The following is a 23,117-nucleotide window of genomic DNA, read 5'->3' on the forward strand; positions in this document are numbered from 1 at the left end:
ACACTTTCCAAAGCGAAAATCTTCAAATCCAACATTATTTTGTTTGTTTAAAATTTTTCCAGACGGCACTTGTAAACTTGAATTTAATCTTTTTTCATTTGTTGACACCGTCAATCATACTCTAGACCAAAAACGTTGCAATGAATGTATTTAACACATACGCCCATTCTTGTTGCTAGTTGTAACGTATCTAAACATGGGGTAAGTAAGGACTGAAGGAACGACTAAAAAAGCGGTTCACAGTAAATTCAAGAATGGCCAAGAGTCACTTTTTATTCAGCGCATGTGTACTATTACAATATGCTAATAAGCAACTTTGCGATATCTATGACGTAGAAATTAGAAATAGTGAAAACTGTGGTAAAAATAACTTGTTGCTATGACAGCACTGCCAGTAATGAAATGTCACATAATTCTCAATTTTCTAAACTCTCTCTATGTGAGATATCAGAAGCTGAAACCATTGATTGTTGAGTCAATATAGATTGAACTTTTGTACAGAATATGCCCACTTTTGTATCAAAGTATTTTTTGACAGATTTATTTGAGAAAACATTACACAAATCTTTCACCATGATGGTATTTTCATCAAATACTGGTTATATGAGCCCTAGTCCAACAGTTTTAGAGCTGCCTCTTTTGACAGCTTTCAAATATTGCTTTTTATAACAGCTGTAATCCGTGAACCGCTAAGTTGAATCACAAACATTACAGCTAAGTTAATACATCCCAAGTGATAAGTCTTTTTATCGTATTTCCAAAACTTCTGAACATAATTTCATTCGGTAACTCATTTAGATTCAGAAAATCAAAAAAAAAGTGTTAAAATTAGTTACTATAACTGTACTCAATAATTATGGAATAATATCACATGAAAATATGAAAAAAACACAGCTCAATCTAAGGCATTATTATTTTAAAATCCATTTTTATACAATTATTATTATAATTTATTCAAAAATATTGTAGGCCTCCAGCCTCAAGGTATACTCATTGTAATTACATAACATTTTACAGAGGACAATGTCATTTTACAGTGACTGAAAAAGCACAAGAAAATATGAAAAGAACATGAACTGTCAGACCAAAATAATTGTATTACGTTTTTATGTGGCGAGAAAAATAAATTTAGAAATATTAAGCAAGATTACTACATTTTGTAATTGTGATAACGATATAAATTTTTCGGGTGAGGGAAATGTATAGTAATAACTTGGAATGTATTTAGATCTGAACTCTTGGTAAAATGGACAGATAATGCAAAAATGATACTCTACACAATTGGTATTACATAAAATACAAACTCTTTCTGTGCGTGTATCATGGAATTTTCTATCACTTTCAATTCATTCATTTTTAAATTTAGGGCCCAAATTGTAGTTATTCATAATTCCTTTCAGGTGCCTGATATATGTTGTTTTTGTTTTGCAGCCTCTGTCTGTGCAAAGCGTTCCTCACTTCCTGGTATACTTCCAAGTTTACCAGATCTGTAATCTTTCATTGCCTAGGTACAACAAAACATAAGTTACGTATAGTACTGGCATCCACTATACACGGACCAATAATAGTTTGTTGACAACAAATATTGATCCGTATATCATGAAATGTTGCCAGTTTACAGAGTGACATCACTAACCTGCATGTTGTAAGGGATAAAGCATGTCTCTGTTTTAATCAGTCAATAACATGCATTATTGCACATTTACAATAGAAAACAATAAAATTTAATTGGCACCTTTTTGAACATTCAAATTTTCTTTTATACAGAATAGAATTGGAAATGTTTATTTTCTGTTTCAGAGGATTCTAATAAACTGTTAATGCATGTATTCGAAAGCATTATTTGAGAAATATTAAACATTGACAAGAAGCCAAACTTTTTCTTCTGGATTCTACCAGTATACAACCAATAGAGTTATATTCATATCATACCTGTTGTATCTCTGTCTCTGTATTCATTACAAATGGTCCATGCTGTACAACTGGTTCTTTTAAAGGCACACCAGCAGCCAGAATCACATGACAATCTGCAAAATAAAAAAAAGATAATCTTAACCTTTTTACTACCAGTCTTTTTTACCCAAATTTTTCTACACTTTTTTTCTTATATATTATATGGAATTGTATCTGGTTTTTAACCAACAAATTTGGCTACCTTTGTCCCACTTTTCTGAATGAAAGTGAAGACTATAAACTGGACTATTTTGTGAATTTGTGATGAAAAGAGGGAACTGGTAGTGTAATTTTATTACAGACATGTATTTTGACATGTATTTTGCTTTTTGATCTTGTCAGATTTTTTCTCACTGAGAAAATTTGATGAATACGAGTCAAATTATTATATAAGTAATCTTTTCAAATGTTACATTCAAAGTAAAAGGAATTTTGAATTCCTTATAGCCCCAAAACAAGCAAATAGCTACGAAATCTAAATTGACCGTGAAAAAACAGGAAATCATTATTAAATTATCATTATGGTGTATATGAGAACGTAATAATTATTATGTAATAATTAATATGAAAACAAGCCATGCATGGCACAGTCCCCATTAGTTATCAAATTTAAGATATATATAGAGTTTTGTTTATAGTAATATAGCGGGAATATAACCATGTCAGGAATATGATTGAAATGATTGACATTTGTATCTGATCATCAAACAAGTACTTGTCCATATTGAGAGATATTGCTCTGGAACAGCATTCAAAATCAGCCATTTTGAATACATGTATATATATATAACATGATATATAACTAATATATAAAATTTGAATATAGTCAGTCAAAGCATTTAAGAGCTCTATATGGCTCTAGAAGCCCAATCATTAAAACAAAATGGCCGCCAGTCAACCATTTTAAATCCCATCTGAAAAGGAACCTGTAATGTCTAATGTATGTACCAAGTTCGAACGAAATCCATCCATAAATGCTTGATATTTGATGATTTTTTAGTACAAAAATGACCACCATTCGGCCATTTTGAATAGGAACGTCAAACCAAAATATCTGTTTATCTATGACATGATGTATAATGAATATTTAAAATTTGAATATAATCAGTCAAAACAAGTCGGAGATATGGGTCTAGAAGCCCATTCATTAAAACAAAATGGCCGCCAGACAGCCATTTTGAATCCGATCTGTAAAATAAATGATGTACATCAGGAACCTGTAATGTCTAATATATGTACCAAGTTTGAACAAAATCCATCCATAAATGCTTGATATTTGATGATTTTTAAGCACAAAAATGGCCATCATTTGGCCATTTTGAATAGTATCGTCAAACCAATATATCTGTCTATCTATGACATGATGTATAATGAATATTTAAAATTTGAACATAATCAGTGAAAGTAAGTCAGAGATATGGCACAAGAACCACATTCATTAAAACAAAATGGCCGCCAGTCGACCATTTTTAATCTTATCTGAAAAACAAAATATTTGCATCAAGGTCCCATAATGTCTAATGTATATACCAAGTTTGAACAAAATCCATCTGTAAACAGCTGAGAAATGCTTGATTTTTAGGATTTTTTAGCACAAAAATGGCCGCCATTCGGCCATCTTGAATCAGATCGTAAAACAAAATGATGTGCATCAAGGTCATACAATGTCTAATGTATATACCAAGTTTGAGCAAAATCCATCTGTAAACAGCCAAGAAATGCTTGATTTTGATGATTTTTAGCACACAAATCTTGAATCAGATCAAGAAACAAATTGACTTGCATATGTATAATATCATGTATGATCTATGTGTGAAGTTTGATTGTGATTGGTCCAGGCATTTTACACATGCACGCACACGTGTATCAATACAAGCCAAAGGCGAGGATTAATGTTATTTATCCACATCCTGCAGTGGTACCAGTATTACTTCTGACACCCACATCCTGCAGTAGTACCAGTGTTCGAAATTAACGTCGGTCCGTCGGCCTCACGCCGACAGCGGGTGTAAAGGGCCTAGAGCTGTGAAAGACCATCAGTCCTTGTGACCGACCATAAATTTATATTTAAAAAAAAACGTTCCATTATTTAGTATGATTGTAAGACCAAATATATAATAAATATCGATAGTACCGGTAACTCCAGAATTGTTTCAAAATTGCGTTTTCTTGCACGTTTGATCAACAAATGGCATCACTCATCGACCTAGGCATACGAGTCATAATTCAAGCTTGCCGAATGATCGCGAAATGCGCCGAACGTGGAAACTGTAACAAACGATCTGATTGGTTGTAGGCCGATCAAGCCTCCGATTCAAACAAATAGAATTCGCGCTTACATTTTATGTTCCGCTATCTTTGATTTGCATCGAACACGCTGGTATCAATAGTTGCAGAGTTACGCCTACATCGAAGTATGTGGCGATATTTAAACTGCCAGGAGCCTGCTGCTAAACGTGTGAAAACTACACAAGGAAGGCGTGACAAACAGCAAGAATACGAACGGTCTAGGCGTAAAACACGCACATTCCAAGTTAGCTGGCAGGCAGAGTTCAAAGACTGGTTACTTTTTGATAACAACAAGGTGATGTATTGCCGGCCTTGTCGAGGATCCTACGGTCAGCTGTCGGTTAGTAAGATTGTGAACACGATGCAAAATGCATGTCAGATTCAGAGTCGGCCAGTGATCATGTTTTTTCTGAAGATTTTGATGAGTTTAGTGACGATGAAAGAAATGATGATGATCTCTTTGAGGCTACAGATAATATATCTGATTAATTAGTAAATAAAGGTTTTGCAATTGTAAGCTTGTATTATCCGTTTAGTCTTTGTTTGTTAAATATCAGGGCCTACAGTTAGCTAGAAGGACCTACAGTTTTAATTTGACATAGGTCCTTCGGGCCTGTAATGATTTTCAGTTAATTTCGAACACTGAGTGGTACCAGTATTACTTCTGACACCCACATCCTGCAGTGGTACCAGTATTACCCGGTACTTCTGGCACCCACATCCTGCACTGGTACCAGTATTACTTCTGACACCCACATCCTGCAGTGGTACCAGTATTACTTCTGACACCCACATCCTGCAGTGGTACCAGTATTACTTCTGACACCCACATCCTGCAGTGGTACCAGTATTACCCGGTACTTCTGGCACCCACATCCTGCACTGGTACCAGTATTACTTCTGACACCCACATCCTGCAGTGGTACCAGTATTACTTCTGACACCCACATCCTGCAGTGGTACCAGTATTACTTCTGACACCCACATCCTGCAGTGGTACCAGTATTACCCGGTACTTCTGGCACCCACATCCTGCAGTGGTACCAGTATTACTTCTGGCACCCACATCCTGCAGTGGTACCAGTATTACTTCTGGCATTCAAATCCTGCAGTGGTACCAGTATTACTTCTGGCACCCACATCCTGCAGTGGTACCAGTATTACTTCTGGCACCCACATCCTGCAGTGGTACCAGTATTACTTCTGGCATTCAAATCCTGCAGTGGTACCAGTATTACCCAGTACTTCTGGCACCCACATCCTGCAGTGGTACCAGTATTACTTCTGGCACCCAAATCCTGGCAAACAAGTCCTGCAATTGTACCAGTATTACTTCTGGTACCCATATTCTGCAGTAGTACCAGTATTACTTCTGGTACCCACATCCTGCAGTGGTACCAGTATTACTTCTGGCACCCAAATCCTGCAGTGGTACCAGTATTACTTCTGGCATTCAAATCCTGCAGTGGTACCAGTATTACTTCTGACACCCACATCCTGCAGTAGTACCAGTATTACCCGGTACTTTTGGCACCCACATCCTGCAGTGGTACCAGTATTACTTCTGGCATCCAAATCCTGCAGTGGTACCAGTATTACTTCTGGCAACCAAATCCTGCAATTGTACCAGTATTACTTCTGGTACCCATATTCTGCAGTGGTACTGAAAAGTACTGATATTACTTCTGGAATCCTGCAGTGGTACCGATTTAATTTAAGCACCTCATTCGCCAGCGATGCCACAATGATGAGATAAGAAATAAAGGAGGTTAAATTGTTCTTACCTTGGTCCTAAAAGAGGTTAAATTGTTCTTACCTTGGTCCTAAAGGAGGTTAAATTGTTCTTACCTTGGTCCTAAATGAGGTTAAATTGTTCTTACCTTGGTCCTAAAGGAGGTTAAATTATTCTTACCTTGGTCCTAAAGGAGGTTAAATTGTTCTTACCTTGGTCCTAAAGGAGGTTAAATTATTCTTACCTTGGTCCTAAAGGAGGTTAAATTGTTCTTACATTGGTCCTAAAGAAGATTAAATTGTTCTTACCTTGGTCCTAAAGGAGGTTAAATTATTCTTACCTTGGTCCTAAAGGAGGTTAAATTGTTCTTACCTTGGTCCTAAAGGAGGTTAAATTGTTCTTACCTTGGTCCTAAAGGAGGTTAAATTATTCTTACCTTGGTCCTAAAGGAGGTTAAATTGTTCTTACCTTGGTCCTAAAGGAGGTTAAATTGTTCTTACCTTGGTCCTAAAGGAGATTAAATTATTCTTACCTTGGTCCTAAAGGAGGTTAAATTGTTCTTACCTTGGTCCTAAAGGAGGTTAAATTGTTCTTACCTTGGTCCTAAATGAGGTTAAATTGTTCTTACCTTGGTCCTAAAGGAGGTTAAATTGTTCTTACCTTGGTCCTAAAGGAGGTTAAATTGTTCTTACCTTGGTCCTAAAGGAGGTTACATTGTTCTTACCTTGGTCCTAAAGGAGGTTAAATTGTTCTTACCTTGGTCCTAAAGGAGGTTAAATTGTTCTTACCTTGGTCCTAAAGGAGGTTAAATTGTTCTTACCTTGGTCCTAAAGAAGGTTAAATTGTTCTTACCTTGGTCCTAAAAGAGGTTAAATTGTTCTTACCTTGGTCCTAAAGAAGGTTAAATTGTTCTTACCTTGGTCCTAAAGGAGGTTAAATTGTTCTTACCTTGGTCCTAAAGGAGGTTAAATTATTCTTACCTTGGTCCTAAAGGAGGTTAAATTGTTCTTACCTTGGTCTTAAAGGAGGTTAAATTGTTCTTACCTTGGTCCTAAAGGAGGTTAAATTGTTCTTACCTTGGTCCTAAAGGAGGTTAAATTGTTCTTACCTTGGTCCTAAAGGAGGTTAAATTGTTCTTACCTTGGTCCTAAAGGAGGTTAAATTGTTCTTACCTTGGTCCTCAGCTGCTTTTACTGTGAATACAGAACCACTTGTAAGGATTCCAACTTGTCCCATATTTGCTGTTTTTTCATCATTTCCAAGATATCCAGCACCTTTCCAGACATACACAAATCCATTATATGATTCTGGAACATCTTGGGTGAATCTGGCTCCGGGTTGAAGACGGATATCCAGGTACATTATAGGGGTCCTTGTTTCTATTACTGCCTCTGCACCTGTACAAACAGTGAATATATATATCAATTACATTGTGTTTCATATACTCATATGATTACCTTGCAGTCTCTTGTGATATCGTGTCGAGCTGACCTGTTTTGCCAAGTCAGTCAGGTCAGGTGAAGTAACATAATTGTCCCAGTCACATTCAGCTGTGTAGTACTGAGTGATCTAAGTAAATATTGAATAAGATATGGTAGCCTAAAATAATGGTCCAGTACAAGGTAAAACAAACAAATTACCCCCCCCCCCCTCTTTAAATTATATTCTCCTCCTATTGTTCAAGAATAATCAACTTTATAGCCTTACCTAGTGATTTCCCTGCAATTATTTTGACTTTCACTTTCCCATCAGGTGTCGTGGCCACAGGGATCTTTTCATTTGGCGTATCTTGGTATCGGGGTGCAATCATTTTATCCTGAGAAATATTCAAATTATGGTTGTTGATTATGCAATTATATATAGTCATGGGAAATGTAAAGTGCAATTTTTCACCTCATTATACCTTAGCTGGAAGGTTAACCCAAAGTTGAAATCCCTCCAATTTTCCACCATTTTTCATGATATCATCAGACGGCATTTCACTATGCACAACACCGCTGCCAGCTGTCATCCACTGTACCCAGCCAGATTTTAAATTACCTATGGAATTTAGAAGTACAATACAATTTAAAACAATATTTCTGAATTATACAATTTTGTAAGGGTAAGTTTGATTTAAGATAACTCTGAGAACTAACATCTACCATGACCACCCTTACGGAAATACAAGGCTTCTGGCACATACTTGTGGCAAGCTTGCCACAACTTTGTGGCGTGTGTACCACAAGTGATTTGCGGCACGCTTGCAGCATATGCATATTTTCGCATGCAAATTAGCACTTGTGGCAACTAATGTGGCAAGGTTGCCACAAAGTTTGCGGCATGTATGCCACAATTTCTTGTAAACTGCCAGAATCCAGCTTGTGGCACAGTTGCCAGAAAACCGCTTGTGGCAAGGAAATATAGGTAGGCACATCCCCCCACCCCCACAACCACCATGCACTACCACCACGCACAAAACCCCACCAACACAAACACAAAATCAAACAATGGATTTATTCTGAGTGAAGCAACAAATTTTAATTGCCTTATTAAACTAGTGGTGATTTACAGGATTTGCAAAGTGCAAAATATTATTTTTGATAGTAAAGTCTAATAATAATTTTGAAAAATAATGATAGATAATATCATTTTTAAACATAAAATATAAAATAACAGAACTGAAGGTAACTTCACAAAATGTGAGAGGTCCACTCAGTGAATACACATGACACATCCCCACTCTGTGACATAAACACTGAGGAACCATAAATATGTCAGGTCTGTTTCACCCTACAAGTATGTCTGAACGAGGCTTAACAAAGCAATTGGAATACAAGACATTATTTTTTGATACTAAAGTCTAATAATTTTGAAAAATAAGTAGATATTGTCATTTTTAAACATAAAGTTTAAAATAAGAAAACTGAAGTTAACTTCACAAAATGCGAGAGGTCCAATCATGAACAAATCACTGTCAAGACACATTCAAGCTCTGTGACATTAACATTGAGAAACCATAAATATGTAAGGTCTGTTTTAGTCTACAAGTACCGGTGGTATGTCTGAAAAGGGACTAACAAAGCAATTGGAATACAAGACGAAGTTTCATACACTTAACCCTCAAAAAAAAATCCAGGACTTTCTCTGCAACCTATTTTTAACCATCCAGTTAAAAATCAGAAAAATTATGACATTGCTGTGAATTTAGAAAGATTTTCCAGGACCATACAAACACTGCAAGATAACACTGGATGACCATCATAACATTCCACATCGGCAGAGCTTGAAAATATAGATTGGTTGAATTCTCTCATTACACGGCCCAAAGACACTGTTCGCTTACACGTTGACATGTGTACGACATTGACATGTGTAATTTGTTTATGCCAAACACTGAAAAAGAAAGAAACAAAAATTAATCAATTGGTTGTGGTTCAAGACAAAAGTCACTTATAAATATTCTATAATCAATTGCAATTAGGTGTACATGCATTGTTGTACACAGGAGAAAATGACAACTTTTGAAGAGACAAGAAAATGACCTGTTTTGCCACTCTTGATGTTTAGACACACAACACATAGTAAGTTACAATACACAGTGAGAAATGAGTTAGTGTGAACAAGAGACAAGATATGAGCTGTGGGATAGATATAATTTCCCGGATTTGACCTTCTTGTTTGTCAGTCATTTGTTTTGTGTTCTTGAATTTGTAAATTTCGTTTTGACGACGTGTATTCGGATATTGTTTGGCTACATTATTCCTACTGTATTCAACTGAATTGTTCGCCAAAATCACGGAAATTAAACTGAACATTGGTCAATATTCAACAAGATTTTAATGTTAATTTATAAAAGATCGATCGAATCGGTAACGCATCATGACATGCAAGCAGCAGATGACCTTGGATTGTGTCATTCTGAATAAAATACGCAAAATCGACATTGCGATTACGGCCAGCATAGACTCACACAAACAAAACATATTTAGCTCAGTAAAATTAATATATATTTATATTATATTCTTACCTGTGAAAAGTGACAGCTCTTTCAACGTGCGTTTGACAAGGCCCGGTGCGCGAGGAGACGATACAAGTTCGCGCGCGAAGTCAGACAGTCCATGCACTTTGACCTTTTTGTATTTGTGCGAATTTCATTTCTCCACATAAAGTCGTAACATTTTGCAACGATTAGTAAAAGCGGTTACTGAGACCACATCGTTCGCCTGCACGGTGTTCCGTTGTTCCGTTCGGACATTCAAGATGCTGAGACCATGGAAAAAATAACGACTGGTATGATGCTTCGGTAAAAAAAATATTTCAATCTACAGCCTATGGATGTAAAAATGTACTCCGTGATTTTGGCACGTACGTAAAATTGAAAAAAAAAAAATTTATACAGAACGTGGCAAGCGGAGATATACGTTGTGTTTTGATTGTTTTTCTTTAATTTCTGTTCTGTAATCTTGTATTTTTATAATACAATACAATATAATGTTCTTACATTGACAAGAAAAAAAAAATTGCATACTTTTGTTTTCACATGAAAAGTTGCACCAGCTTTTAAAACATCAAATTGCCGACGTTTTACAATTATCTGGGAGAGCAGCGATAATTCCCTGCCACAAAAGTAGGTGATTAAATTTAAAACCAAGTTGATAAAGATCATCCAAGGTTTTAAATTTAGCACATAATTTCCTTATTGATAAAACCACACTAATTCATTTCATGACAATATCTTGAATTTTTTAATTTTTGTGAATAATTTTGTCACATTTTCTTGAAAACAGCTTAACTGAATAGTTTATTAATGTAAGTGCATTCCTTGGGTTTACCACCATAAGATTTTGCAACAGTGTCTTCAGTTTGGATCAAATTACTTTCAGAGTATGCAGCGGAGCTATATCAGCCGACAGGCTGCATGCTTATACAATATTGGGCTAGTACATTTTTCATTCATTTAATTTCTGACAATATATTTTTTGAATTCAGTATAAGTTTGCAATTTGTAAGTCAAATGTGATGCGTAATAAAGAAAGATTTTAAATACATATTCAATGTTGACGTCACACAACTTTTTTTACTTACGGCTAAGATATACATATATACACTTATGCCCACTCTATAAATTACCACTTTTGCTGCATAGTTGCCACAAAATTATGTTTACTCTGTGTTGTGGCAATGTTGCCACAAATAACTAAGTAGTTGCCAGAATGATTGCCACTACTGGCAATGATCGGCAACTAGTTGCCAGAATGTTCTGGCAATCAAATATGCTTGCGCTATGCTTGCCACAAGCGTGTGAACTAGTTGCCACAAAAAAACAGTTTGGTAAGGGCATAGTCAAAACCATCTTGGCCAGCCAAGATACATTTATTCGGCCATCAAATCACCATTACAAAATTCCCACTATAGAACTGTTGATGAAATCAGAAAATGACATGTGCTCAGATGCGATTCCATAGGATTCCAGCTACATACAATGATCAAGATAGGTGTTAATGAAGTATTTGAATACAGTGAGACTACGCAATATATAGTAAGCCATTTTACAAAATCAAGGCTTCTACATTGAACACAACAATGAATGTCTGTGTATGCAATACATCACAATCAGCTATTAATAGTAATACTACTTATTGGCTTGTATATTAAACAGATGTTAACCTGGATGGGATTATAATTCTGGTAAACATCCTCTGCACTTCAGGTCTCACTTACTCAAACCTTGACCTCCAAATATGCCATTAACTAGCATTAGCCTTTTTGTATAGCCATCTTTTAACTATCAGTAAATATGATTATTTATTGTCGCTAACTATCATTATCATCCCAATAAACTGGCAAATAAGCAGAGATTATTTATAATACTTCATTTTCCATGATGATTTCTATGATACTATGATTCTATGATGAGTTTATTGCTAGAATTCTAAGCTTACGTGATGCATTTCTACATGAATAGTCACATGACCTTTGTTTCCTAGAGAGTCTTTATGCTGCATACTGCCTTCTATGATGTATGAGACTGTTTCAAATCCTCGATGTGGATGATCCGGTGCTCCAATCGCCTCCCCTGGCTTGAAAACTGCAGGACCTATCAAAAAAGAGATTTCGGTGAATGCTTTAGAAGTACTTTAAGACAACAAATACAAATAGGTAAATGTAATACAATCAATTTTACAAGAAAACTCACTAAATTTCATTCAAGAAAAATCTTTTAATGGCAAAACAAAAAAGTCAAATAAATAATCTTAAAAATCTGTTTGGAAAGTATACACTAGTATACGAATTTATGGAAATTATTTTAATGGAAAAAAGTAAACTGAGAACTATATTTGACCTTCTCCAAGATCCTTCAAATGTTCCACTTCGTCATATGAGGATACTGCAAATACATCAATAGTGCGTATCCGACTCTTCAGAGTCTGTGTAAAGTGGGATCAATATGGCAGATACATTGATATATGTGAATTGACTGAATCGCATTTCCATTACTTGAATTGTTCATTTGACAAATTTTGCACAGAACTATTTAAATTAAATGTCTATGGAACTTACGAACACATTATTTGAAAAATTTAAAATATCACCAAATATGGAGCAAATGTGACATATGATTTCCCAGACGAAACAGCGTAATGTTACCGGTCATTGATATTCCAGTCAAAGTTAAAATTACAAATAATAATGATGAAATTAACGAAGATGTCAGCATCCCTGTGTTTTGATTATTTGATTGGTGGAAATAGCAAAGTAACAGCGTTTACATAATACAAATTAATACTTGTTTACTATTCATTGGTCTCCAAGTTGGCACAAGATTTTATATGAAGACAAGAAAACAGTTGTGCCCATTTCTGAGAAAAATACAGAAACAAGATTATAAGCACTGTAAAAATAATGAAAAAACAAGTCATGCATGGCACAGTCCCCGTTAGTTATCAAATTTAAAATATATAGTTTTGTTTATAGTAATATAGCTGTAACATAAACATGTCAGAAGTATGGATCCAGAAGATGATTGATTATGATGATTTTTTAACATTAAAATGATTGACATCTTGTATCTGATTGTCAAGCGAGTACTGGAACAGCATTAATTAAAACAAGTCATTGAAAATGACACAGTCCCCATTAAATTTGTGAAAGTTCTCTTTGTGCTTGTCATATTAAAGTGGAGGGGTTGTTGCGAGCGTGTCCTTGAAACTTGAGTCCAAAGTGGCGTATACAACAGATTGTTTATTTATATCAAATTCGAACACGTGTTGCGTGACTACCTACATGTATCCATTTATGACATGCTAAATATCAATGAAAATGATACATGGGTGACAGAGATATAGTAACATGGCCAAAATTAAAACAGCCATTATTCGTCCATCTTTGATCTGATTATGAAACAAAGTGACATGTATGATGTATGTGCCAAATACAAATGAAAATGGTACATAAATCTTGGAAATATAGTAGTAAGGCCAAAAAGTCAGATGGCTGCAATTGGCCATCCTTGATCCGATTTCGGAACAAATTGTCATGGACATTTATCCTAACATATAAAGTATATATGCCAAATTTGAATGAAAACTGGCAAAGCAGGTCCAAGACATAACATTTAAAATAAAAACAAGATGGATGCCAGTCGGCCATTTTGAATCGAATCACTAAACCACTGCATGTGCATATGTCCCACATAAAGTACTAACCACATGCAAAGAATGAGCAAAATTGGTCCAAAAGATTTTGAAATATGACTCCGCATGGATGCACACACAGACGGACGGACAGACGCATGCACTGATGGACGCACACACAGACAGATGAGGACATGTATCCTAACATGTATAATCTATGTACCAAATTTGAATGAAATCAAGTACTAGGCACATGCAAAGAATTAATAGAATCGGTCGGACGGATTCTGAAATATGACGGACGAACGAACACAGAGACGGACGGAGACGAATTATAAGTCCCCGTTTTCCAACTTCATCCGAATGGGAACTAACAAAATGGCCATGAGTCGGCCATTTTGAATACATCTATATATCTATAAGGACAAAAAAAAAAATTATGTTGCCCTCAAGTCGGAAAATTGAAAAATTGGGTCTGTCAGTCGAATTTTTTTTTGTTTAAACTCGTGAAAACTAAGGGTATCGTAAATAGCCCAGGTATATGGACTTCATAGTATTCAGATCAACCCGAGGTTCAATGTCGCCACTTCCCCCCCCCCCCCCGGGACCCAGGGGATTAAACAACGGTCCGGGATCGTTAATTTTAGAGGAAACACTTTCTTACTGCTTAAAATGGTGAGTTTTTAATATTTGAGCCTATTATAAAAAAAAAAAAAAAAAAAAAAAAAAAAAATGCAACCCGATATTTTTCATATTTTCGATCAGTTGCTGAGGGCAACAAAACAATTGTTTTTTTTTTGGCCTAACATGATGTAAAATGAATATATAAAATTTGAACATAATCAGTCAAAGCATATCAGAGATTTGGCTCTAGAAGCACATTCATTTAAACAAAATGGCTGTCAGTCAGCCATGTTCTAATCCGATCTGAAAAATCAAACAACATGCATCGGGAACCCATAATCTCTAATGTATGTACCAAGTTTGAAAAAAATCCATCTAAATGCAGTTCTGGAATGCCAGAAATGCTTCATTTTTTAAGATTTTTTAGCACAAAAATAGCTGCCATTTGACCATTTTGAATCAGATAGTCAAACCAATATATCTATATCATGATGTATAATGAGTATATAAAATTTGAACATAATCAGTCAAAGCATGTCAGAGATATGGCACTAGAACTGCATCCATTAAATTGAATCTAAAAAATGATGTGCATCAAGGTCCCATAATGTCCAACATAAAAAATGCTTGATTTTGATGATTTTTAGCACAAAAATGGCCACCATTAGGCCATCTTAAATAAAATCGTGAAACAAATTGATGTGCATATGTATGATATTATGTCAATCTGATTAAAATAAGATCCTGGTTGGCTTAATTTTTTTTTATATAATTACTATAATTATTATTTATTTTAATTATTTACTATAATTACAAGACACTTCGCGATGAGCGTCTTTTGCGGTCAGTAATATTTACGAACATTTTTGTTCACTATTGGCGATCCGTTCTAGGATTGCCCTTAAAATCAATTTTGTGTTTCTGAGTGTGTGGTTTCCGGTGTTTTCACGTATTAATTCTTCTGTGATTGTTTTGGCTTGGCCTATTTCCCTCAAACTTGACAGGCAGGTCACACCATCACCCTAGTTATTAGGTAAAATCTGAAGAAAAAAATTGGCCTATCGTTGCCACAGTAACAGCCAAAAAACTGGATAGCTTCGTGCTAAATGAATCTCCTCCTACAAATTTAGAATAAAACTCTTCAGACATAGCTCATTCTACTCAGCTTGAGTGTGGGCACTAAGTTACTATTTGAATTTTTGATATCTGTTTTCATTACCGACAAATTTGACTCTTCTGTGATTTTTTTGGCTGGGCCGTTTGGTTAAAACTTGGCGGGCAAGTCACACCTTCACTCTAGTTAGGTTGTAAAATCTGAAAACAAATTCTCGCTCACCGCTGCCATAGCAACAGCCAAAAACTGATTTTTGAATACTTTAGCCCCAAATTTATTACCTCCTACCAGTCTTTATATTATTATAAATAGCAGTGTTTATATGATCATGTTTTTGTTTTTTTATTTTGGCTACGTTGCGCACCGGTAAGAGATCACCGGCGCCAACATTGTTACACTCTGTCAACGTAATCCCAACGCAACTTTGAACTATGAATGAACTGTAAATACTGCCTTCAATCATGGAGCTTTTTGCCTCCATGTTTCAATCTAGAAAATACTATCGCAAAACGGTTGGAAATAATAAATTTAACAGCAGAATACGTCCTAGCAATAAAATAAAGTGACTTCTAAGGACTGAACGTTTTTTTGCGAACCTTGTATACGGGGCCCGGTTTTAGTTATAAACCGACGTTAGCTGCACGTTCACGTCCTACCATGGCAACAGCCGAAAACATGATACATGTACTAATTGTTTTTGAGCGGAGCGGATGCCAACCAGCCTACCGGCTTGTTTTATAAACTGGCTTGGTAATTCCGACCACCAATGGTAGACCATGTCACAACATTTCAAGTACTTTTCCAACAAATCCAAAATCACTCGATAATTTTGTTTACTTTACATTTGTACTATGATTACATTTTAAAAGTACACCCAAAATAAGGGAATTTAGTATATAGCCTTGACAAAAACAGCATAATTTTCTTGTCTTAATATTGCATTTTTTTTTCTATCTGTGTAACTTCATGTGGATATCCTGATGAGATTTAAAGTTCAGTTCACAACTAACGGTTTTGCAATATTAGAGGCTGTGAACTTGTCCATGGAGGCTGCAAATTATTAAATATTGTATTCACTGACATTTATTTTGTATTTACATTTGCAATGAGTTCCACAGTACCTTTTTCTTACTGGTGTGGCTACAGTGACTGTGTAGTGTTTTTGTTTTGTCGATTGTTGTCAGTTGTTTGTTTTGTGTTCTTGTAATTTTGTACAAAAATCAACAGCGGTTAGATAGGTATGTTATTTCCATTATGCAGTATATTGTAGACAGTACTTGTATACTTTGTTATCCAGCATAAATATCAGATTGTTCGGAAGAATGAAATTGTAATGTAAATTTCGTTCATTAATGTTGTAAGATGGCGCTTTCTCCGGGGCCCTCAGAGTCTCACTGGCATGTTGACTATGTTGCGGCCCGTTTACTTACTTGTTGTCAGTGTCTGAGTGGTATATACAAAATACGACCAAGTGAACGTCAGAATATCAAAAAAACAGAAACCTAAAAATCAGTTGCCCATGCCAAGAGAGCCGCAGAACCAAAACAATCTGTCGGCCGTCACCATCCACAGCAGCGATATGATTTTATACATCGAAATTGAGAATCGCATGTGTAGACATATTGCATAGAAATGAACACTAAATACATCTATCCCGGCCAGCAATCGAATCATCAATCTTCATGAGTGACGTAACTGGCATTTCCATTTATTTGCTTCTATTCCCACTATCCTAAAACGCTCAAATGAATGTTGTCAAATTCGTGAGTGTGCGTATTTTCGTACAGTGGCGTAAACATTGCTACAATCAAAGACGCGCTGAACAGAAAGTCAATTCTGGGCTAGTACCATTGTCAAATTCTGGGGGGTACAGGACTATTTATATGGGAGACGTTACAATAAGGAACTATTAAAATTGTTCGATTTGCATATCAAAATCCTTTATTGGAACAGAGCATGTTCTATATTCAACAAAAAACAAAGTTGTTATATTTCTAGATACACAACAGACTCGAAACAATAGAAACCGTCCGATCCGAGCGACCTGCGTTCTTGAAAATTGAGTCTTATCGCCCTTGCGTTTCCGAGCAAAAAAACGATGAGGCCAAAAACGACCGATTTTCGCCCAATCTTCTATGAATTTTTCATAATTTAGCTAATTCAGTCCAGCGGTTAGATAGGGTATTTATTAGAGACGCCCGGAGAACCAAAATTTGGGACGTGATTCACTCCGACAACTAAAAATCAGCGAAAATGGCCAAGGGGGTGAGGGACTGCATTTCAAAAACATATTTTATATATAGGGTATATAATTATTATTTATTTTAATTATTTTTTAACTTGTAACGTCAAAAATAATTAAAATAAATAATAATTATAGTAAATAATTAAAATAATTATAGTAATTATATAAAAAAAAATTTAAAAAAAATTAAGCCAACCAGGATCTTATTTTAATCAGATTGGATATTATGTGTGATGTATGTGTGAAGTTTGATTATAAATGGTCCAGGCACTCTAGACTTTCTGATAGATCAAAAGTGTAGTGACCCCACCAAGTGACCATACACTATGCTATTTGTTTACTTTTCAATCAAACAAAAAATTACATAAATACTTGGAAATATGCATGAAGCTACTATTTTTAACTGCATGCTATTTTTAACAACAGAATAACAACCAAAACAGCCTGAAAATTTTACACACACATTTTACACCTACTTTGAAATAAGATTAAACTAAATGAAATTGACTGTGGCACTTAAATTCAGTTTAGAATACCATATCTGAGTCACGACCACTGTTTTGAATGATTGCTCTTGTTGCCCCTTTATGTTCCGTTACGCCAGCATAATAACATCAGGGTTGTTCTTGTTCATGTGAAGGAACACTTAAAAACAGATGTGAACAAGATAATTGACTATTAACATAGATTATATTTCTCAGCTACATTTGCTATGGCAACAACAAACAATCAGTAATATGTCAATATTTATCTCTGTCAATATAATTATTGTCAACAACAAAAAACTCACCAAAATGATCTAGTAAAACAAATGGGTCCACCTGAGGTAGTTTACCTCCAATTGGTCGTCGTACCAAGAATCCGCCGCCTTCATACTGCTGGGGAGCAGTGATGATGTCTACAACCTTGCGTTCCATGGTCTTGACAGAACTCAGCATACGGGTGAAGACAACTAATTGTTTCATTAACGAGTGTCTCTTCAATATTGTAAGCATGCCAAATCCTATTAAGACAAATCAAAGAATAAATGAACAGATTAAATGTGGGGTTATTTTGAAAGGGTAGTGGTAGCTCTGATATTAATACTATAATTTAGTTTTTGTAAAATTTTGCACATTTTCACTAATTACTTTGTTAATGAACCAAATAAACATAATTTGCATATTCTCTAAAAGATGAAATAATTGATAAGGATATACTGTAAAATAGTTTATTTTCGCTTGAAATTAATTTTTGCTGAAGGAAAGATTCAGTGAAAATAAAATCCAGCGAATATACCTTTTCCTATATTTTACATTCAACTTGTCAAAAATCAGTGAAATCTATACAAAACACCTAAAGTCTTTTCAGCGAAAAATGAATTCCAGCTAAAATAAAGTATTTTACAGTATATGCTTTTTGGGGATTGTCAAAAACTTATTTTAAGTATCTAGTGCTCCTTTTGAATTGCTAAATTGAAGTGAAAATAATTTGATTGACAGCTATTATAAGTATAAGTACATTCGTGGCATTGCTAGAAGATCACATATTCAGGTTTGAGTGTAACTGAATTGGGACAACTGACTTTTTTGTGTGCAAAATTTATTTATAAACAACATTATGAAACAAGCAGCCTGTCGACTGAGATTGCTCTGCTGTTAGCAATGCACATTTCAATTAAAGAACAGAAGATATCATTAGATAATGAACAATATGTAGACTTGCTGTTTTCAACAAGAATTCAAAAATATCACTTTTCACCAAAAATGCAAAAATAATCATCAAAATTAGATAATTGAAGATATCACCACGAAAGTAACAAATCTGAAAGAGGTCCACATGTAGTACCTATTTAAGTAATATAAAAGTAATCGGACTTGAGGTTTTTAATAAGAAGTCGAAAATATCACTTTTTACTAATAATTACAAAAATATTCACTAAAATTAGAAAATTAAAGATATCATTACAAAATGAACAAATCTGAGAGACATCTACCCAAGGTACATATACACCAAGTATCAAAGCATTCAGGCTTATAGTTTTCAAGAAGAAGTCAAAAAAGTAAAACATTGACACGGACGACGACGGACCACAGACGACGGACAATCACTCATATGATAAGCTCCGCTCGACAAAGTCGACAACGGAGCTAATAAAATCAAGTGAAAAATGTACATAAATTAAACGATCAATAATAATGTTCTGGATAAGGAAACGCCCACGCCAACTCAGAACGAGGCTCCAGCTAGAGAACCTAATTAGCATACAAGGGTGATTTGTGACGTCACTGGGTGAATTTGTCATTGTTTCACAATGGCCGCTATAGCATGCAATGCTTGGAAAGCGTCACGAAATCTATCTTATCATCGTCTGACGAGAGTTGTGAGATCGAGGAATATGATGACAACGAGAAATTACACGATTTTGTTTTAGAGTGCCAGGGACAAATTGGCCCATACAGGTTTGAATCTGCTAGAAAAGTATGCGATGTGGATGACCCAAAATGACCGTGATGATTCAGGCACAGGCACAGAGTTTGAACATCATGACCGAAAATCTTAATGTTGTTATTTTTATTGAACTCAACCTGAACAATGTATCGGTAATGTCAGAAAATCTGCACTCTAAAATGTAAATTTGTGTGCGTCCGATAGATCGTGTGTTCTATTTCCGGTAGGACGAATACCTACAACTGCAAGATCGAAACAAATGAAACTGTACAGATAAATGATTCGGGCGTAAAATGGGCAGAAAACGTTATAAGGAGAAGGTCCATCCCAATATTTCCTTGTGTTCTTGACGGCTTTGGTCCACTGAAGTCGTAAATTTGAATCTTTTGGGAACGCATAAAGACTTACACGATCGCTGTGTGTGTTGCTACACCTGTCAACAACACATCGTTTCCTCTAGCCTGCGTTAGGGTCCGGCTGTATACTGACAATGTGTATATAATTGACAGACGAAGCCTTCCCGAACCCAAAACACAGCGAAACCACGGCTACGTTTCCCCATGATAACGATCGTGGTAGTTCATTGTATATGCTGGTTTACTAAAGCATGCGTATGGAAAATGGTAAACAATCCTGTCTGGTAGCTATCTCCTGCTTTATGGTCCCGTTGGTGGCGCCATTTCGACAACACTCGTAATGCCGAAAAAACTTGAAGGTGCCGGGAGAGGGGGGGGGCATGGCCCGATTTTGAAATATCATTGAATGTTTACCCAATTTATATATCTTTTTCACTTGATTTTTTTTCATAATGTTGTTTATAAATAAATTTTGCACAAAAAAAAAGTCAATTGGCCCAATTCAGTTGCACTTTAAGATGAAATTTGTTTTCCATTAAGGATGAATTTCAGGAAATTTAAAGGCCCAGGTAACGCTTCTAAACAATAGGGATTATTTCCTTGCAAGTCAAGCTCTGGTAAACAGGCGTTACAGGTTGATTATATAGTGCTAAAGTAAATGTATGTGACTATGAATATCACAGCAGTAACTATGTGTAGTATTTATGACAATAAATATTGTACATGTTGAGATTTTGGCGGATAAAAGTAAAAAAAATGGAAATAGGGACATGCTACTAAGCTTGAATAATTAACTGCTGTCAATCAATGTCACTTGACCTTAAGCTGCTGAAACAGGGTGCTGTATCATGTAATCCCCACAAACATTTACACACTTCCTAATGAGTTTCTCATAATCACATAGCCGATTCAACGAAGACGCCAAAAATCGTGTTTGCAAATTTAAAAAGTCACCACAGAGAGTACGAGCCAGAAATACCTCTCGTCGTTTTTAATAAAAATGAATACTGTGTTTAGTATTCATACTGTTATGTTCCAAGCGTGTTTATGTGGGGATATTATTAAAGAGCATATTCCAGAATTAATGCTTTCTATGACGGTAAATGGAACAGGAATTAGACTAGGGTTGCCAATGACAGACCAATTAATTGTAACCAGTACATGCGAATTGATTTACTGGCTTCTTCATGGCATTTTATAGTTGAAAATGACAAATTGATGCCATTATTGTGCTCCCACAAGATATAGGCTAAATCGTGACTATTTTTGTTTTCTCTAAAATTACATTTTTAACGTGACTAGCCTTCGTAAAATTTCATTGTCTAACCGCCTCGTGCACATAAGGAAATGTACACTAGTCAGAAGAATATAGCAGTTTTATTTTGCACTAGAAGTGGCTGCGGTTGGCCATCTGGTTTTTGCACGCAGTGATGCATCGATCATCTCAAATTTATTATTTTTACTATTTCCATGTATCAGTAGCAGCAGAGTGAAAGTGTGAATGTCGTGCAGTGAATATAATTTTTATTGTTGACCGTAGCGAGCATGACAGCATTCTAAGCAATACGTGCATCGTGGTCATCGCCGTGGCGTCGTAGTTCATTGATACAAGGGCGGCAAATTATGATATGGCAAATCTGCATTTCAGACGAACGCTATTGTTGAAATGAACGTAATTCAAAAAAATGATCAATACCACATCACTTTGTAACACGTTCCATATTAGCTCCGTTATTAATTTTGTCTTTACAGAATGCCTATATGTAGCTCAGGTCTGCACAGTACGTGCTCTATGGAAGCAAGTCTGACTATAGTGCTATCAGCTTGTAAATAAACTATGTGGGTTTCTGTAAATATAGCTAGACTATGCTAATGATTAACAGCACTCATTAGCATAACCACACCTCTAATAAACACTTGCCCAGGGCAAATGAAAAGGGCATTTAAGTAATATTTTTAAATATGATTTGTGTATAAAGGACAGACACTTCCAAATATGGATTGAGATGAACATTAATCAGTTCTTTCACAGACTCACTAATTTGCATTATGATTTCTAGAAATGTAGGTTTCCCCTGAGATTTCACAATCACATGAGATTCTTGCATATTCTTATCTTTTAAAACCACAATTATACACGGTACACCAGGTTTCATGAAGGCATGAATTTGTTTCATATAAAAATATTTATAAATGTTATTAAATTACAAATGGCAATTTGAAAACAACTTGACCAATCACAAGACTAAATAACAGATGAATACCAACCATGTACAATGTAACTCAACTGCAATCAGTTAACTTTTAACTTATATAATGTATTCTTTTAAATTTATTCACTGTTGTTTAATTCAAACATTTTAAACAAATTTGATGGAATCTATCTTTTGCGTTATGGCAGTAAATCGGCCAATGATTGAAGAAACCCTGCAAATACTCACTCAAAAACAATATAACCAATCAAAACATCTTCTTTGAATTTCTATGAAGCCGCAAGGTTCTTTTAGGATAAAAAGTTTTAAAAACAAATTCACACTTTTATGAAATTCGGTGTACTTTGACTTTACCTTTATCAGAACTTTAAAACAGCAAATATCAGTGAAATTACCAAATAATGTCACATGTGAATTACAAACCACAGATGCATCACGAGTGAGTGACTGACACAAATTTGCTATAGTACTCTCCTCCACCACGGTTACTAGTTTTAGTAACCGTGCCTCCACCTTGTATAACTTGCTGAGTCATTTTTGATGTT

The 23,117-nt window shown here is 35.3% G+C and overlaps 1 protein-coding gene across 2 annotated transcripts; it reads right to left on the reverse strand.

The window, feature by feature from the left end:
- Window positions 1-247: 247 nt before the first annotated feature.
- LOC100373721 (uncharacterized) lies at window positions 248-23,096 on the reverse strand. 2 transcript variants are annotated; one of them, XM_085494927.1, is made up of 8 exons: window positions 22,927-23,096; window positions 18,364-18,576; window positions 11,931-12,053; window positions 7,878-8,014; window positions 7,682-7,790; window positions 7,147-7,371; window positions 1,933-2,027; window positions 248-1,504 (listed from the first exon to the last, which is right to left on the reverse strand). In XM_085494927.1, the coding sequence occupies exons 2-8, from the start codon at window positions 18,566-18,568 to the stop codon at window positions 1,397-1,399; spliced, it is 1,002 nt and encodes a 333-aa protein (XP_085351053.1). In that variant the 5' UTR covers window positions 18,569-18,576; window positions 22,927-23,096; the 3' UTR covers window positions 248-1,396. The 2 variants fall into 2 exon arrangements, with proteins under 2 accessions (XP_085351053.1, XP_085351052.1); XM_085494926.1 differs by lacking the exons at window positions 11,931-12,053; window positions 18,364-18,576; window positions 22,927-23,096 and adding exons at window positions 9,186-9,349; window positions 9,984-10,084.
- Window positions 23,097-23,117: the final 21 nt, after the last annotated feature.

The sequence above is a fragment of the Saccoglossus kowalevskii genome, chromosome 21 (assembly GCF_978046115.1).
Source record: "Saccoglossus kowalevskii chromosome 21, keSacKowa6.1, whole genome shotgun sequence".
NCBI classification, from domain to species: domain Eukaryota; kingdom Metazoa; phylum Hemichordata; class Enteropneusta; family Harrimaniidae; genus Saccoglossus; species Saccoglossus kowalevskii.

Bases quoted from the DNA above. Each gene is read 5' to 3' on its own strand.
- LOC100373721 (XM_085494927.1), bottom strand. From the start codon at position 18,568: ATGCTTACAATATTGAAGAGACACTCGTTAATGAAACAATTAGTTGTC. The intron at 2,028-7,146 runs GTAAGAACAATT...TTTATTTTGCAG, and splicing joins AAAAGCAGCTGAGGACCAAG to ATTGTCATGTGATTCTGGCT. The intron at 1,505-1,932 runs GTATGATATGAA...TGTTGTACCTAG, and splicing joins CAGAGACAGAGATACAACAG to GCAATGAAAGATTACAGATC.